The following is an 18,184-nucleotide window of genomic DNA, read 5'->3' as shown; positions in this document are numbered from 1 at the left end:
CTGGTTTCATTAATGATCTCTCTCATGGTCAAGCTGTCCCCAAAAAATGACACCTCCAACAACTTGCTGGAGTCCTGACTTAAGAATGACAGATGGAAAAATGCCACTCGAAGTCAAAAGTTCTGTTTTATGCAGCACCTGGATTTTTTTTAAGCCTCCAGCCCAATCACTAGTCAGCTTCAGCCATTTAGTTTATGAAATCTGACAAGTTCCCAACCCAAGATAATGGCTCCGTCAGTTCCACTGACACTCTAGTGTTGTACTCATATGTGCATCCTATCACCCAGTTAGCCCTATAACTTGGTTTGATTTTCATACCCTCTCCAAGCATTGTTCCATCCTTCGGAGATAACTCATCATTCAGAAACTGCTTAATGCTTTGTATTATTTCATCTTCAGTCTGAATCAGGGGTGGGCAAACTATGGCCCGGGGTCCACATCCAGCCCTTCAGATGTTTTAATCCATCCCTCAAGCTCTGGCTGGGGAGTGGGGTCTGAGGCTTGCCCTGCTCCACATGTGTGATGGCACCACATGGCTCCTGGAAGCAGAGGCATGTCACTGCTTTGACTCCTATGTGTAGGGGCAGCCAGGGGGCTCCAAACCTTGCCCCCGCCCCAAGTGCCGCCCTCGCAGCTCCCGTTGGCCAAGAACAATGGGAGCTGCAGGGACAGCGCCTGTGGACAGGACAGCATGCAAAGCCACCTGGCCACACCTCCTTGTGGGAGCCAGAGGGGGGGACATGCCACTGCTTCCAGGAGCTGCTTGAGGTAAGTGCCACCTGGAACCTGCACCCTGACCCCCTCCTACACCCCAACCCCCAGCCCTGATCCTCCTCCCACCCTCTGAATCCCTTGGTCCCAGCCCAGAGCACCCTCCTACACCCCCAACCCAGAGCCCACACTCCCTGCTGCCCCAGCCCGGAGCCCCCTCCTGCATCCTGAACTCCTCATTTCTGGCCCCAACCCCAGAGCCCACACCCCCAGAAGGAGCCCTTCCTCCTCTCCTGCACCCCAGTCCCTAATTTCATGAGCATTCATGGCCTACCATACAATTTCCATACCCAGATGTTGCCCTCAGGCCAAAAAGTTTGCCCACCCCTGGTCTAAATAAAGCCAACTGACTTCCTTAAGTATATGAAAAGGTTAAGATTTCTCAGACGCAGGAGGTTACTCTGCCCAGCACTGTCACCACAACAGTATCATTCTGCCTATTGTGCAGGGCAGTATTTTGAAGAGGGAATATAATTTTTGGATTTTGTTACTGTAACACATTTCTGCCCTACACTACAATAAATCGCCACACACACAAAAACAACACATTTGGTGATTTATTTAACACACACTTGCTTCCTTACCATATATTTTACTTGTCTGTACTGAACCAATTTTGCCACCTGCTGGCCAACTCTCATTCATTACAGACAAAATCCTTTAAAATCTGGATTATAATTTCCTCTGTGCTCTGCCTATTTTCTTATCTAAAACAGGAAGATATAGGCTTTGGAACGAGGACTGCACCTACACTTTTCCCATTAAAAAGTCCACATTTCTCAAACTGTGCTATTTGAGATACTTGTTAGTTCTTGAAGAGGAACTGATACCATCAAAATGTTACCTATCTGTAGTAACTACCAGTGTATATATAGAGATGGATTTTCAATCAAATTAATATAAAGAGCTATTTTGCTACTGCTTTGCTTCCTTGGCAGAGGGACCGAAATGGCTTTCTGGAACTTAGAGAGTAGCAATAGAAATCTGTAGCTGATCAGCTTCTCACGCTGTAGAAGAGGGGAAACTATGGCAATTACTTACGTTTTAGGAATCTGAAGGCAGCCCTGGATACTGAGATCTACAAATACTCACTCAAAGTATTTCTAGATACTATGAACCCATTTATACCCCTTTCCATTGTTAATAGTTTCTCCATCTCTTGTCCTGAAGGGACTTTTCAGTGCAGAACACTACTCTTAGGCTATGTCTATACTACAGACCTTACAGTGGTCCAGCTGCGCCCCTATAAGGTCTCCCATGTAGCCCCTCTATGCTGGCGATAGAGCTCTCCCACTGGCATAATTAAACCATCTCCACTGAACAGCGGTAGTTATGTCAGGAGGAGAGCATCTCCCACTAACAGAACTGTCCACACCAGGGCTTTTGTTGGTGAAACTTATGTCGGTCAGAGATGTGGGTTTTTCGTACCCCTGACCAACAAAAATGTTGCCAACAAAAGTGCTACTGTAGACAAAGCCTTAGTGTAATTGCAGTTTACATTAGCCATAGAAACAGCTGCTTTAAATAAATGAAAAGTCATTCCAACAGGAAGACTAGCAGATCACCACAATTTAAATCAAGTTTAAAGGCATGTCTCCCTGTGTTAATAATCCAGCAGTAACACACAGTGCAGCTCACAACTGTTGAGATGCTGAAGTTCACTTGTTATCTATGCTAGAATGACACTGCCAACACACTTTGACCATTAGAGTGGGCAGTAAGATGCTGATTTTTCACCTCAAGGTTATATGCATCTTCAGGCCACAACTGGTTAGCAACAGAGCTTCCCTCACCCAACTGCCAAGGACATAAAAAAAAACCCTGAAGATTGACAAATAGAACTTGCCTGTGGCTAGTGAGTTTTTCCTGCAAGGATTACTTTTCACTCACCTACAAGAGAGGAAAACAAGTTGGCAAGATCTCAGCTGTTATAAAACCAGTGTAATTCAGTTGCTACTTTACAGAGCACTGTTGTACTAGTGTTGAGAGAAAAAACGAAATCCTGGGTAAGTACTACAATCAATTGGTGTATACAGTGTAGTTGTAGCTTGTTGGTTCCAGGATATTAGGGAGACAAATAGGTGAGGTTTATTGGATCAACTTGTTGATGAGAGAGACTAGCTTTCGAACCATACAGAGTTTCTTCTTCAGGTTTGGGAAAGATACTCGTGGTATGTCTTCACTACCAATGTTTAAGCGCTTGTTTAGTTGCGGAATAGCACTGGAAGAGAGCTCTCCCAGCACTGTAAAAAACCCACCTCCGGGGGGCGGGGAATAGCTCCCAGCACTAGTGCACTGTCAGCACTGGCACTTTACAGCCCTGAAATTTGCAGTGCTCAGGGGGGTGTTTTTTCACACCTCTGAACAAATAAGTTGCAGCACTGTGAAGTGTCAGTGCAGACATGCCCTCAGCGTCACTGCTAAAGGCAGCGTGGAACAGATTGTTTAGCATAAGTAGTTAGGGTTTATTCTAAAGGACCATTCAAAATAGATGGGCCTGTTAACAGCTCTGCTGTTATCGGACAAAAATAGAGTGTTAGTGGGTTACAGATTGTTGTAATAAGCTAGGGGCTGCCTGACCCTCCCAGCCACATAAAATTATCATCCGAAGTACGAGAGCCAGGTGTGGCTGCTGCAGCTTGAGGCCTTGCACAGGGCAGGAGCCTGGCCACCCTGCCACAGGGCAGGAACCCCAAGTTCCCCCCACCCAGTGTGGTAAGCAGAGATGGGGGGTGTAGGGGGCTCTGCAAGCCACACTAACTGTAAAAGAGTCGCATGCAGCTCAGGAGCCACGGTTAGGCCATCCCTATAATAAACCAGTGTCTCTATTCAGTCCCTGATTTTTAGTGTCTAGCAACTGGTGCTTAGTTTTTGGAAACCACTCAATCTATACCAATTTACAGCAATACAAGTAAAATTAAATATTAGACTTTGAAATTAATCTGTTACTATACACATTTGGTATTTGGATATCTGGAACTATATCTCAATTTCTCTGATCTAAAGATGATACTAAATAGTTTATGAACATTTTCATAAGGAAGTTTTTAAACAAGAAAATGTTGGCAATAACTTAATTTTCAGCCACTGATAGCTGTATGGGTCAAGTCTATGGGTGATGCTGAAGGGCTAGAAAACATTAATTCAAAACTATCTGGTATATTGGTGTCAGGCAAGAGCAGTAGGAGAGAGTCCAACACATACTACATTTAGAATCCAAATTAGGACTGTATTTTTTGTTCTACAGGGGAGATGTCAAACTGATCTCTTATGTTAATAAACATAGGGAAAAAGCCCGCAGCAGCCAATTTGTCTGTATTACTATACCAAAATGAAATAGAATCACAGGAATTTAACATACTTTCCATCTAGTTTCATCTGTGTATGCAAAGTTGCCATCCAAAGATTTAATGACTGTGTGTCCATGGTCCTTATGACAAAGTAGGTCTATAGCTGAAATAGAAAGTATTTCAATGTTAAAATCCACTTATCACAAACTAGCATTATCTTGATTAACAAGTCAGCACTCTTAGTATAAACAAATTGTTACTGGGGCAGTGTTTCTAATGAAGTGACTCATTTTGGCAGCCTTTGTTAATAAGATGTTTTATTGGAATGCTACTAATCTGTATCTGGACATCACATAGCATCATCTCCCATCTTGATTACGGAAATTTTCTTCCCTTACTTCACTCCTTCCCGATCTGTCCAAAATGCAGTTTCCAAGTTATCTTCCTGATTGATCAGAGTGAATTTACTGCCCTCTCTGAACTCCTTCACTGGTTTGCCAATTAACCACCACATCAAGTTTAAACTACTCATTTGTACCTTTCAAAGCCCTTCACAACTCTGTCCTTACCTACATTTCAGACCTCATCCCCTAACTCAAATCCTCCACCAACTATACATACCCGTTTCAATACCTTGTTAATCTCCTCCATCTATGTGCATTTAACCATGCCACTCCTCTACATGAAATACTCCCCCAATCTTAATTTGTCAAACTACCATTCTGTCTTCATGCAATCCCAAGTAAGTATAGTCCAATTGATAGAACATTGGACTGGGAGTCTGATTTGGATTCAAGTCCCAGCTCTGCAAGGACCTTGGGCAAATCAGTTAACCTCTATGCCTCAGTTTCCCTATCTGCAATATGGTCATGATACTGATCCAGATTTATCAAGTAATTTCAAATCGTCAGATAAAAAGAATTATAAAAGTAAAGTATTATTAAAAACCTACTATTTCAGGGACCTTAATTGAGTTTATACAGCAATTAATAAAACAACTAATACATCCCCACAGGGAGACTTCTAATGTGTCCAATCTTAAGTCTTCCTTAATTCTTGACCTCTTTGGAGCAGGGATTCTCTGCATGGTGCATTGCTGACCATCTTTTTGCTTCTCCCTTACATGGTTTCTTGTATTTACAAAAGGGTGGGTAATTTTTTTTTTTTTTTAGAAGTCAGATTTTTAATTTAAAGTAAATAATTCTTAAATCTATTTAAAATTAAATATGAAAATATAGAAATGTGAGGCCTTAATTTAGAATCTATTAATATAATTTAAATAAAAAATATGGTGTATCTATGAGCCCTCCTCAAGTTTAAAGGAGATAAACAGTGCTGCCTTTTTAATTATATACAGAATCAGGAGGAAAATATCTAACTTTTAGGGCCAACTCAAGCTTTGTAACAATACGTACTGTGTTAAGTACCTGTTATTTTCAGTCTTTACAAAGGAGTGATTCACATTTTCCCAAATATCAGTACTTTCAGTTTGTTGTGCAAAAAAGCTTTTGCCTTAATTACTTGCAGTTTAGCTAGCAAATGCAGAGAATATTCTCTTTATTTGGACTCGTTCATTCAAAGTTGAGAAACTGAGTGGGAGCTGACAAAGTAGGAAAACTTAGTTCTTATTTATAGAGTGGAAGAGAAAAACATCTGGGAAAAAAGGAGATCTATTCATTGTAAAAACCTGGACAATGGGCCAGATTTTCAAAGGTATTTAGCCCTAAAGATGCAGACAGGGGCTTACTGGGATTTCAAAAGTACCTAAGAAGGCTGGGCATGCAACTCCCATTGATTTCATTGGCTGTTAATTTCAATGGGCATTATGTTCCTACCTTGTCCTTAGGCACTTCCGAAAATCCCACTGGGCCCTATATGCATCTTTAGGTGCCTAAACACCTTTGAAAATCTGGCCCACAGTAACTAGAAATAGTCACTAACTACAGTAAATGTTTCCTATGTTTAATAAAATCAGTTCTAAATTATTTAACTTTTTTACACAGTTTGGAAACTTTATACATCCAGCACATGTACAGTAATTTTATTTAACTAAAAACAGTAATTTTTTTACATTAAAATTCCATCCAAATGCACTTTAATACAAAGAATATAGAAATGAGCTTTTCATTTTCTAACAAAATATAATTAAGAATCTGATATATACACATACACACACACACACGTTACGCTATATCATTTCTTAAAGGTGTATAGATGCAGTGTCCCCTCCTGTTTAGCAAAACTATAAAATTTGGTGTAAAAAGCATATTTGATTCCACATTAGTATAACCATTTAAACATGCTAATCAATTACACTGAACCTTTCTCTAGGAAAGTTACTTAGAAGTGCAAATACCTAGCTCTTATACAGCATTTATCAGTAGATCTCAAAGAACTTGACAAAGGATGTAACCATCATTCTCCCCATTTTACAGATGAGGTACCCAAGGTTACCTAGCAGACCAGTGACTGAGCTGAGAATAGAACCCAGGTCTCAAATCCAAGTCCAGTCCCAAATGCAAAACAAAATTAAAATCTGTAATTTATGTCAAGATTTCCTGTTTTCTGATTTAAATCAAGATTAGAGTTGGTGATTTGTTATTTTGATTTATATCATCCACCCTTATTTCCTTCATCTCCCATAGTCACAAGATAACCAATTACAACACTGTGCTATCCACTCCCTTATGCAGTCATCCTTTAGCCAGTCACCAATGCTTCCAACATGGCCAGAGGAGTTATTACAGAACAACGTAAGGCTTTCCTCCCACTTCCCTGCTCAGAAAAGAAGGGATGATTTAGAATCCAATTTCCCACATGGTAATGTAGGTAAACACATCTATAGGTAGTTTTTTATATGATTAGGGCCCTACCAAGTTCACGGACATGAAAAACACATCACTAACTATGAAATCTGGTCTTTTGTGTGCTTTTACTCTCTACTATACGGATTTATGGGGGGAGACCAGCATTTCTGAAATTGGGGGTCCTGACCCAAAAGAGAGTTGCAAGGGGGTTACAAGGTTATTTTGGAGGGTTTCACCGACTTAAGAGCTGGGCAGCAGGAGTGCGGCAGCTGTTGGCCGGGCACCCAGCTCTGAAGAAAGTGCCCCACCAGCAACAGTGCAGATGTGAGGGCAGCAATACCATACCATGCCACCCTTACTTCTGCGCTGCTGCCTTCAGAGCTGGGTGGCCAGAGAGTGGCGGCTGCTGACTGAGGGCCCAGCTCTGCAGGCAGCAGTGCAGAAGTAAGGGTGGCATTATCATATCAGGCCATCCTTCCTTCTGTGCTGCTGCTGCTGCTCTGCCTTCAGAGCTAGGCTTCCAGCCAGCAGCCACTGCTCTCCAGCTGCCCGGCTCTGAAGGCAGCACTGCCACCAGTAGCAGTGCAGAAGTAAGGGTGGCATTATCATATCAGGCCATCCTTCCTTCTGTGCTGCTGCTGCTGCTCTGCCTTCAGAGCTAGGCTTCCAGCCAGCAGCCACTGCTCTCCAGCTGCCCGGCTCTGAAGGCAGCACTGCCACCAGTAGCAGTGCAGAAGTAAGGGTAGCAGTACCACAACCACCCCTACAATAACCTTGCGAACCTCCCCTTCAACTCCTTTTTGGGTCAGGACTCCTACAGTTACAACACTCAAACTTATGATTTTTAAAATCCCATGACTATGAAATTGACCAAAATGGACTGTCAATTTGGTAGGGTCCTATATACGATGAATAGTTTTATGTAGAGGCTTTATTGGTCAAGGATTACTGGATTCCAAAAATTTTTGGACTTCCCCTTCTCCCCTCGCAAAAAAAAAAATTTTAAAAGGACACAAATTAGTATAAAAATATTTACTGTGCTCAGGAAACACCCCCCCCCCCCAAGAGGCAAAAATATTTAAATTAAGCAGACTTGACACAGGAAGAATACAAAATAGCAACATTCTTCCCCTCCCTACTGGATGTAAGCTAATACTACAACTCATCAATATTATCTGCCTCAGGATTTCTTGTAATAAAGATGCTGACGACAGAAACTATATCCAGTCAATAACCCAGGGTAAGTAAAAAATCACTAATTTTATCTACTTTATTTCACAGATATACAAAACTGAAGAAATTATCCAACATAATTGTGTTGCCTGCTGTCTGGAAGATGTGACATATTGTATATGTATTACAAAGCCCTTAAAATTACTTTAAATATTTTTCTCCATTTGAAAAAATAGAAATCCCATTAATTTCTAATGATCTCTTACCTTTGCTATATTCTTTAGATACGTGATAGCTATTTTCCTGGCCTCCTCCTATGTATTTTGTTTTATGACAGGAATCAGCATCCCCTCCCTCATGAGGCCTACTCCCATGTTTACTATATTCTTCAGATGGAGGGTCATCCGTACAATGAAATTCTTTTTTCTCCCATGTCTTAGTCTCAGAGCCAGCAGCCTTCTGGATATTAGGATCTAAATAGTCAATAAAGCCCTCAGATTTCTTTGTATGTTTCTTCTTTTTCTTCTTCTTTTTCTTATGTTTGTGGATGTCAGAATCAGAGCAGGCCCCAGAGAAGTCTGAATCTTGGCGGTGTCTGAAAAATACCACAGAAGTTAATATGAAAACAAATGTGATGCTTACACTATTGTTACAAACATATTACACTATTTATACATATACAACTTATTAATTTGAGAGAGTTAGGCACACGCATAGAAAAGATATTATTGTTCTAAATTTGGCTACAGGTCATATCTGCTAAAATCTGGCTGGCTGAAGTTCAAAGTAAAAAGAACATTTTATTTTCTTAACAGTTGTGCTGCTGTTCCTCTCCTCCAGCATCTGTGCTGCTCTGCTGACAACAGTGGAATACTCAATACATCAGGTAATGCACTTTGCCTAACGCAGTGGTCCCCAGCGTGGCACCCACCGGAGTATTTATGTGCGCCCGCCTAGTGCCCAGCAGGGGAGAGAAACCGCGGCCCCATGCTTGCCAGGGACAGAGAACTCCGGGGCTGCAGGTTGTGGGCACCGGTGTTCTCTGTCCCCGGCAGGCGCGGGGCCCACCTAGTGCCTAGCAGGGGAAAGAAACCAGGGCCCCGCGCCTACTGGGGACAGAGTGCTGCGGGCACCGGTGTTCTCTGTCCTCGTGGCTTCTCTCAGGCTTCTCTCTGCACTGCCCAGAACTGCTGCCCAAAAACACAAAACAAAACAATACAAAACAAAAAACAAACATGCTCCACCTCTGCAGAATGGACCAAATGTTTATGATATTTATTTTGTAAAAATGCCTTAATTTTTCTTACAGATAGATAAAAAAGAGCAAATTCACATGGTAGGGTGAAAGAGTAATTGCCGAATAATTTAATTAATACCTTTTACATGTAAAATTATTTTTTTATCTTATGGATTCATATATTATGTAGTATTAAATATGATGTATTTATACATTAAATAATGCAAAAAAACAAAATAAAGCCTTGAAAAATTGTTAATGCCCGCCCCACTCTTCTGAAAACATGAATGTGCTACCAGCCACAAAAAGGTTGGGTACCACTGGCTAACAGATCAGCTGTGTTCAGCAGCAAAGAAACAGTTAAGCATTCTCCATTTTCATCCCCAAGTTAGTTTATTTAGCTTGCCACTTTTGTCCTTCTCTCAAGGTTTCTTTTTCAAGAGGGAGTGTTTTAAACATATGCCACTGATTAGCACAAAATATTGAACTCTATACCTATCAAACACTACACAGAGGTCAGCCCTCTGATGTAAGACTAAATTATCAAGATGATCACACATTGAAGTTCTTTTAAAAATCAGTTCTCAGTTTGTCTATTTCACTCACACACACACAGACACACCATTTAGAAACCTGGCAAACATCAGACACAATTTGCATCATTTGCCTCCTCAGGGAAAGCACAGCTCATTATGAGGGGAACCTTAGCATGTCTTCACTCTCCATGACTACTACATACTTGCTTTTAAATTTCTGATTAGAAGGGAGAGCAATGGGATGGAGAGGAGAAATACTCAAACTGTTATTGGAAGATACTGCTTTTCTAGTTTAATGCAGGTATACTGTATTACATGTTATTTTGTATTTCCAACACAGTGAAAAGTATTTTGTATTCATGAGATGCCTTCGCATTCTATATACACAATGTCAATTAAGTCATTTTTCTGAAGAGTCAGGATAAGTACAGTGAACTCACATCAGAATACGAACCAAGTATCTAAAAATAAGAGACTAGTAATACTTATTGGGTTTTTAAATTAAGAGGGTATTACAGGAGAACAGGCTACATGTAGCCAGCTCACTACCTTTTTTTTTTAGTGTGAAAAACAGTTTTGGAACATTAGAAGACAGAATGAATTATACATGGCGGCCTCTATACTCAGTGATTCCAGGGTTACAGAATTCAGACCCTGCTGCAGAAATGGACTCCAGAATCTCAGTTTTCATTTAAAATAAAAATTTTCTTAGCCATAAGGATTAGAAATATTAACTTTGAACTTGTAAATAGACAGCAGGCCAATGTAGAACAATGCCTGCCTGAGCCCGTAGATCTCACAAAACACATGCATCTCAGTCAGGATCTTCTGGACTTGGAATATTCCATAGTCACATAATTGCAAAGATGCCATGGAATTCAGCATTTTGCTACAACCAAATACCTGATCATTTATTTTCTGTCCCTCTACCCTGCCAAAAGCTACCAGTTGTGGCCAGCTTTCCCCAAAGGAGAAGATAACTGGATTACAGTGCCTGCTCCCTGTATTGTTCCACAGAGTCAGTCAGAACCAGAGCCCAATTTGCAGCAAGGGAATGGGAGGAATCAGAAGTGTAGATTGATTAACTAGGCTGACTGGAGAAAAGTGCAGCAACACCAGGGTTTGGAGAGGAACCACCTGGTGATCAAAGCAAAAACTACCCCCAAATCTAATCATTGTTGAACATAATCATCCACCAATTTTAAGTCAACTTAATAGATTCTAGCAATGAACCATAGTTATGGGTGGGGTGGTGGGAGATGGGAACGAAAAGAATTTCATGACAGCACAAAAAATTAACACTGCTGTGGAATGTAGTGACTATTGCCATAGAATTTGGTCCCATTGTGCAATAGAGCACACAGGGCCGTGGTTATATAACACTCAAAATACACTAGTTACTGGCAACCAAGGTAGCCATAGCTCGCTTTCACACAGTATGAAATAAGGAACTGTATAACAGAGTGCAACTCAAAGCAGTACAACATTTTCTTCACACCCAGCCATAATCATGGACTTCAGACCATCAAGTGATCCAACTGGTCCATCTTTATGTGTTTTATAATATTTAAAATCAAATTATAAATAATCTAGCAATTAAGAATAAATATGAAAGTGGACCTAAAACATGAGGCTGTCAGTAGAAGGGTCAAAACATGATGTAATTTCTCTGCTATGATAGGACAGTATTATCACATAGTACTCCTGAGCAGTGAGGTGCCATAGTGGCTCCACAGTTTAGTTAAGTTGCAAACACATGAAAACTAGCACTGTACTCCCTTAAATTAGCAATAAGCTTCACACAGATCACTTAAGAAGAAAAACTAATTTTCTACCTTGTTTTCATAACACATACTTCTGTATTGTAGGAATTCTAAGCAATTTTAAATCCCACCTTTTTGAAGTTTCACTTGTGATTCTGACTTTTTGGGGGGCCTCTGAACAAACTCTCAGGATTCTTATTTCACAAAGCCTAAGTAAAGTTATGACTTGCTATAAGTTTCCTTTTCTGCAATAAAAACCAACAGAGGATATTACTGGTTTCTGTGGGAGACAGAAGGGGTTTCAGGCCTGCAGATGAGTGTAGTTGGGGGGCTGTCGGATAAGGGTGACTTCCTGGACTGTCTGAGATTGCTGCCTTGTGCAAGGAAGAATCCCAGTGCAACCATGAGTCTTCTCATGGAGTGAGAAGAGATTCTTCTTGGATAGGGTTTGATAAGAGTAGGGAGTCCAGGCAAAGGGCTTCAGGATCAACTCAAAGGTTCAGAAGACGGAAGAGGGAAAGCATTAGTATTTCCCTGCCTGCTCTACCTTACTGTCATGCTGTACTTCACTGTACCTGCACTCCCCTCTGACAAAAATACAGCTGATTTTGTTGGATAGAGAAGGCAGAGAAGCACTAGTGTCTCTCCAAAGCTCCTTCTTCTATACACATGAACTGGTCCTGTGCACTCCACACCCATCTAGACTTGTGACAGGACACATACAGCTTCCATTCAGTTAAAAGAAAAGCTGTATGACTGCACCTCTCTATTCCAGGCTACCATTTGGTGCAAACAAATTTAGCCCATCCCTACTTTCGGAGGAAACGTTATGTCATGGCCTACCTACCCAAGTCTGACCATAGCCTGTTTTGAAAAGTGTACAATAAACTTAGTCAGGGTCTGTTTACAGATTATTAGAACATTATTTGTTTGATCCTGTTCCAAAGCTCTCACACAACTCAACAACATGGTTTGATCCCATCTATGCAAGACACATCAAACTAACATGATCTCCCCTGACAGATTTTACAGTGCAATGGGCTCAGAAGCAATGGGAAAAAAGGGGAAGACCAGGGAAACAGCCAGAGACAAATTAGGAAGAGAAGTTTGTTTAGAACATTGTAAATAAAAAAGTTTCTCTTGCTTACCTCTCATCTTTCTCTCTGTGTTTATCTTTGGACTTCTTTTTTTTCTTTGACTTCTTGTGTTTTTTCACTTTTTGCTCTTCTGGTGGCTCACTCTCCAGACTCCTTCTGTGTTTCTTTTCCATATCACTGTCACTACCTTCTAGACTAGCACATTTTCTTTTTCTGTCTTTTAGATATTCATATTTGTGGCAAGACATCTCAAAACTTGAATTGTTTTCTTCAGACATGGATGCACATTTTTCATGGGAATATTTTTCAGAGTGCTGAGAGGGAGCTGAGCAATTATATAAGTCTATTTTGGAGCTGCCAAAATGATGTTTCTCTCTCTCTCTAGCTATTGGTTCATGATTCCATCTGCTTGTGTAATAATAATCCCTGTATGACCTACTGTTGTAAACCTGACTTGATTTGTCATAGTCTCTGTCCCCATGAAAAAATTTTCTCTCTCTACCATCTCTTGCTGTATAAGAAGGATGATAATCATTGTAATATCTGCACTTGTCCCATCTCCTTGGTATATCTTGGTAATATCTTTCCCTACTCCAAGATCTTTCCCTTTTAGAATGGTAATATCTACTCCTCTCCTGATCAGTTTTCCCTCTACTTCGGGATCTATAATTGGTGTATTTTCCTAAACTTCTGCCATTATCAGGGCTGTTTCTTTCACTATGCGTAAGTTTGTACTTATTTCCATTGCAGTGCTCCTGCTTATAGCGATCTTGCTTCATACTCTCCTTGCTGTAGGATTGCCTTTTTCTGGAATAATCATCATCTGGTTTGCGTTTGGTTAGCTTCTCCTGCTCTTCACTTTCAGAGCGCTCTCTTTTAGTACGGTAATGCCCTTTGTCAGCTTTTTTGGGGGTGCAATTTCTTTCCTTAACTGGAGAATGAGACTTAAATTTTTGCCTATCCTTATTTTCTTCACATATTTCATTACCATCCAGTCCATCATTTTCTTTAGAATAATGACTCTCTAAAACTTCATCCAACCTTGTAGCAGAAGAGTCATTAGTAGGTAGTACATCTGTGTAATTATTAGCACTCTCCTTTGTTTCTTGGCATTCATCTATAATGTTTAGAGCTGCAAGTTTTTTAGAACTACATTCACTGTCAGACTTTAGGAAGGGGCTTTGCCCCAATTTCTCTGCAGTCTCAGCAGACCCTCTGATGTGCAGAGGTCTCTCCTTCAAAGTCATTTTTACCTCTTGCATTCCTCTTATCTTATCTGCATAATCCTTGGGATCACACTGTTTAGAGAATTCATCATCAATTCCCAGGGATATTTTCTTAGTGTTACACTGACCACTGATATCAGAATGTGCATTATCAGTTTTTGATACAATACTTTCGGCAATTTCTTCTTTGGTAGAAATGATCTCAGCATCTGATGTAGTAAAGGGATTCTGGACATTGCAGCTAAAGTTAGCGGGAACTTTGTTAGACTTCTCATAGGAAACAGTATTGTTGCCACTCACTAAAGTTTCTATATGACCATCATTTTCAGAAGTTTTTTCAAGTCCAGTTGCACTGCACAAAATAGAAATGTATCTGTGAATTTCAACAGAAATAAGACAAATACTCTACATGATGATTGTTAAGAGTAAAATCCTTTTCATCGGTAAACATCTGACTCCTGGAAAACTCTGAAAGACATTCTGTTTAGAAACACATCTACTTATAATATATTCCCTTCGCACGGGGAAGCTCTTTTGCTTGCTTTTCTATGTGCAACACATCAGGAGCACCTACCCTGTCAGTTCTCCTACTTCCCCGCCATCTATTTGCTGTGTTGACTCATGACCATACTCGCTATGCTTGCCCTTACCCACAATAAAAAACATTGAAATAGTGGGTTTCCCTCTCCCTCCCTCCCAGAGGCAAGGGAAGACAGGTGGCAGGAATTTACACTCACCTGGTCAGTGTCCTAGTAGAGCAGCTGGGATTACTCCTAATGAGCTGCCCATATTTTAGAAGTGTGGTAGACCGAAAAATACTTATACCCACACTAATAAATAGATATCGTGTTCATGCATGCATCCCTAGGAGTGAAAAAAAGGGGAAGAGCAATATAGAAAATATAGACAATACGACAGAATGGTTTCTACATAGAATGTTTTTCCAAAGTTTTCCATGAGGCATCAACAGGTTTTTAATATAAGAAGAATAGGCACAATGCCAAACATTAGTTTTGGTATGGTATTCCTACAGTGAGCTAAATCTTTCCATTTAAGTATTATTAACAGTTAGTATACCTATAATAAAACTTATATGGAATCTTAATTTGGACAAAGTGTATTTTACCTTATTTCCTCTGACAAGCTTTTCAACTGGTTATATCGGAAAGACTCTAAAATTCTATCTTCAGGAACTGGTGGCAAAGCTGTAGGTATTATCTACAATTAAAAAGGTATGAGTTAAAACATACGGAATGATAGCAATCATACAAAACTTACATAGCATCTCAGCCCAATCATAATCAGACATACAGACTATACACATGGATCACTGTAGGCACAGCACTCTAACATTCAATATTGCAAGCATTAACAGCACACAATACTACATCACAATTTTTCTAAAGTACAATACACCTCTACCTTGATATAACACAGTCAGGAGCCAAAAAAAAAATCTTACTGCGTTACAGATGAAACCGCGTTATATCCAACTTGATTTGATCCGCCAGAGTGCACAGCCCTGCGCTGCCCCCCGCCCCTCCGAGCGCTGCTTTACCACGTTATATCCAAATTCGTGTTATATCGGGGTAGAGGTGTACTACACACTTTAAACTATAGGAGAATTAAGACAGGCAGAATACAACTGTCAGATGAAATCTGGACAACATACCAGACACAGCACCCCTCATATAAAGAGTGACATAAGTTCTTTGATAGTTAGCACCACAGTTTTTGTCTCATTGGAAAGATTGCACACCTAACACCACAATGCCCCCAACATGCACTGGGACAACATCGCTGAGCATTTTACTATCCCAAAGTTTTACATAAAAAAGTAGTGTGGTTTTGCAGACCAAGATCCTAAGCCTGACTTGCTATACAGCCTCAGATAAATCACTTAACCTCTCCATGTTTCAGTTTCCCCATTTTACCAGATGGAATTATAGCCAAGTATTTAGCACACCTACCTCTCTGGTACCTGAGCACAACATAATGCTTACTGTACCCACCTAAGAAGAACAGTTAGTGTTTGCAAAACATTATACAAATGCTAAATATTATTAAGACACCACAGAGATGCATGATCTCTCCGTTTTACAGATGTGGAAATAAGATCAGCAAGTACTGACTCAGTTTAACCCTGATTAGTATCAAGATCTAAGGGACTGCAGCACGAAGTGCTATGATGGCAGCTTGTGTTGTATATTTTCCTCTGAACTTCGCTTGAATGAGGAACATTTTAATATTGAACGCATCACAGTCATATTTATAATCTGCCACAAAGAGATAGTCTAGAAGAAACAAATGTAAAACTCACTTTTCCATGCAATCCATTCACTTTAGAAAATGGAATTTCTGTAGATTTAACAGGCTTGACTTGGCAAGTAGGTTCATCAAATTTCAATCCATTTTCTTCAGGATCTCTATCTATACTAATAGCACCATTAACTGTAACATTTTTTGGCAGTTCATGCTGGGATACAACCTCTTCAGCATCTTGACAGGAAGAACAAGAGTTCTGTAATGTATTAACTACATTTCCAAGCAAAATTCCATTAAAAGATTTTGAGTGGCCATTTGCCTTAACTAATCCCTTCGACTCCTCATCAGATTCTTCTGAAGATTCTGCACCGTAAGGGACCAACGTACTAGAGTTTAGTTTAGACTTGCCATTCATTAATGGCTTAGAACAAGATTCACTAGGAGTTGTTTGTTTAGATACTTTAGTAGCAACTGACGTAGGTGCATTTGAGGTAGACTTTACTGCAGAGGAATTCGTAATCGTGGACGAAGGAACAGGCTTGCTGAGATTCTCCAAAGAATTATGGAGGTTGGGTTGAGACAGAGTTTGGCGAGTAGGCAATTTGTTATTGTGAATACTGATAGTGATTTTCTGTTTTTTCGAAGGATCAGCAATAGTGGGTCTGTTAATTGTCCAATTTTGAATGGAAGTTGAAGGTGGAGCTGAAGCTGGTCTGTTTAGGGTAACATTGCTAGCACTTGCCACAGAACTGCTTGGAGTTTCTTTCAGTGATCCAGTTCCATTTAAATGACTGGAATTCTGTAATTATAAAGAAATCACTATGAAAATGTGTTCATGTGGATAGACAGGATTTAATATCCCAAGATATAATGGGCTTACTTGATATTTCTACAAACTGCCCCAGTGACTAAGCAGAAAATACCTCTATATGAGTTATATATAAAATCTTGCCACTAGTTCAGTGTTCACATTTTGTTTTGTCTTTTAAAAAGCTAACACCAACTGCAATCCTTTGCTGGTTTGTAAGATACAAAACAAACACAAAAATCCAAAACAAAAAAGCCTCAGAATATTTGTACTAATAACTGAGACATGCCAGTCTGGTTTCACCATCTCAGCTGAAGTGCAAAAGATGATACAGCATAAATAAAGCAAATAAGTTGGATTTTTAAATTTTTTTCAGTTTTAATAAATTCAAGTATTATTTAAAGTAAATATTTTGACTGTGCTTTTTTAGTACTTTTGGCGTCTGAAGTTCAAAGCAATGAGGAAGTAATATTTGCACAGTTCGGTATTTGTCTCTATTAAAGTGTTTCTAGCTGCTTAGGCTGCAGAAGGAGCACTGTGCACAGAGCTGTATTGTGGGGAAAGGAAATCTGAGATCCTGAACATTTATAATAAATAAACAAAGGCTGTTTACAAAACTCCGGCCATCAAGTTGATGCCATTATCTACATATGAAGATTACCTTAATCATGTGAGGAGGAAGCTGTGGTCCTATAAATCCTGATGCCCCCTGCCTGCTATTAACCACCCGCTGACTGATCACTGGACGGGGAGAAGACTGTCCTGGTGTATGAATAGAATGGGCGTGTTCTCCTCCATTTTTCATATCGTGGGACCTGTAGAAACGAAAGATAATTATTCATTCATTCAGATTTGTTCTTTTGCTTAGACCAAGTTTTAGACACATCCCACAGTTTAATACTTCACAGAAACTGTTTTTTTTAAATAAACAAACTTTAACCAAGGCTACAAATTGTAAATTAGATAACAGACCTCCGATTATAATTTCCCAACCCCAAGCGGCAACTCAACTTCACAACACCCATCACCTCAATCTCCCTCCCCCGAAGTCAACCAATTACACAGCATTTGATCCAGAAGATTCAAAATGCTCCACCTATACATGCATCACTTCCCTCTGTAGATAACTCTTTCAGTGGTGGGTGTAGGATGACAGACATTTAACTTACACCAGCAAAAAAAAAAAATTAAGTCAGGCAGGGAAGGACAAC

At 40.1% G+C, this 18,184-nt stretch overlaps 1 protein-coding gene across 2 annotated transcripts in view; it reads right to left on the bottom strand.

Moving 5' to 3' along the window:
- Nucleotides 1–18,184, bottom strand: part of USP42 (ubiquitin specific peptidase 42) — a 40,424-nt gene that overhangs the window by 1,057 nt on the left and 21,183 nt on the right. Inside the window, exons 12-18 of one of the 2 annotated variants that reach the window (XM_032802170.2) lie at nucleotides 17,635–17,788; nucleotides 16,221–16,964; nucleotides 15,027–15,118; nucleotides 12,726–14,252; nucleotides 8,308–8,636; nucleotides 4,133–4,224; nucleotides 2,618–2,661 (exon numbers count right to left, since the gene is read on the bottom strand). In XM_032802170.2, the coding sequence (XP_032658061.1) occupies nucleotides 2,647–2,661; nucleotides 4,133–4,224; nucleotides 8,308–8,636; nucleotides 12,726–14,252; nucleotides 15,027–15,118; nucleotides 16,221–16,964; nucleotides 17,635–17,788 (2,953 nt within the window). In that variant the 3' untranslated portion in view covers nucleotides 2,618–2,646. The remainder of the gene's footprint in view (nucleotides 1–2,617; nucleotides 2,662–4,132; nucleotides 4,225–8,307; nucleotides 8,637–12,725; nucleotides 14,253–15,026; nucleotides 15,119–16,220; nucleotides 16,965–17,634; nucleotides 17,789–18,184) is intronic. The other variant, XM_032802169.2, reaches the window with a different exon arrangement.

The sequence above is a fragment of the Chelonoidis abingdonii genome, chromosome 9, assembly GCF_003597395.2.
Source record: "Chelonoidis abingdonii isolate Lonesome George chromosome 9, CheloAbing_2.0, whole genome shotgun sequence".
NCBI lineage: Eukaryota > Metazoa > Chordata > Testudines > Testudinidae > Chelonoidis > Chelonoidis abingdonii.
This window is presented reverse-complemented; position numbering and strand designations above follow the sequence as displayed.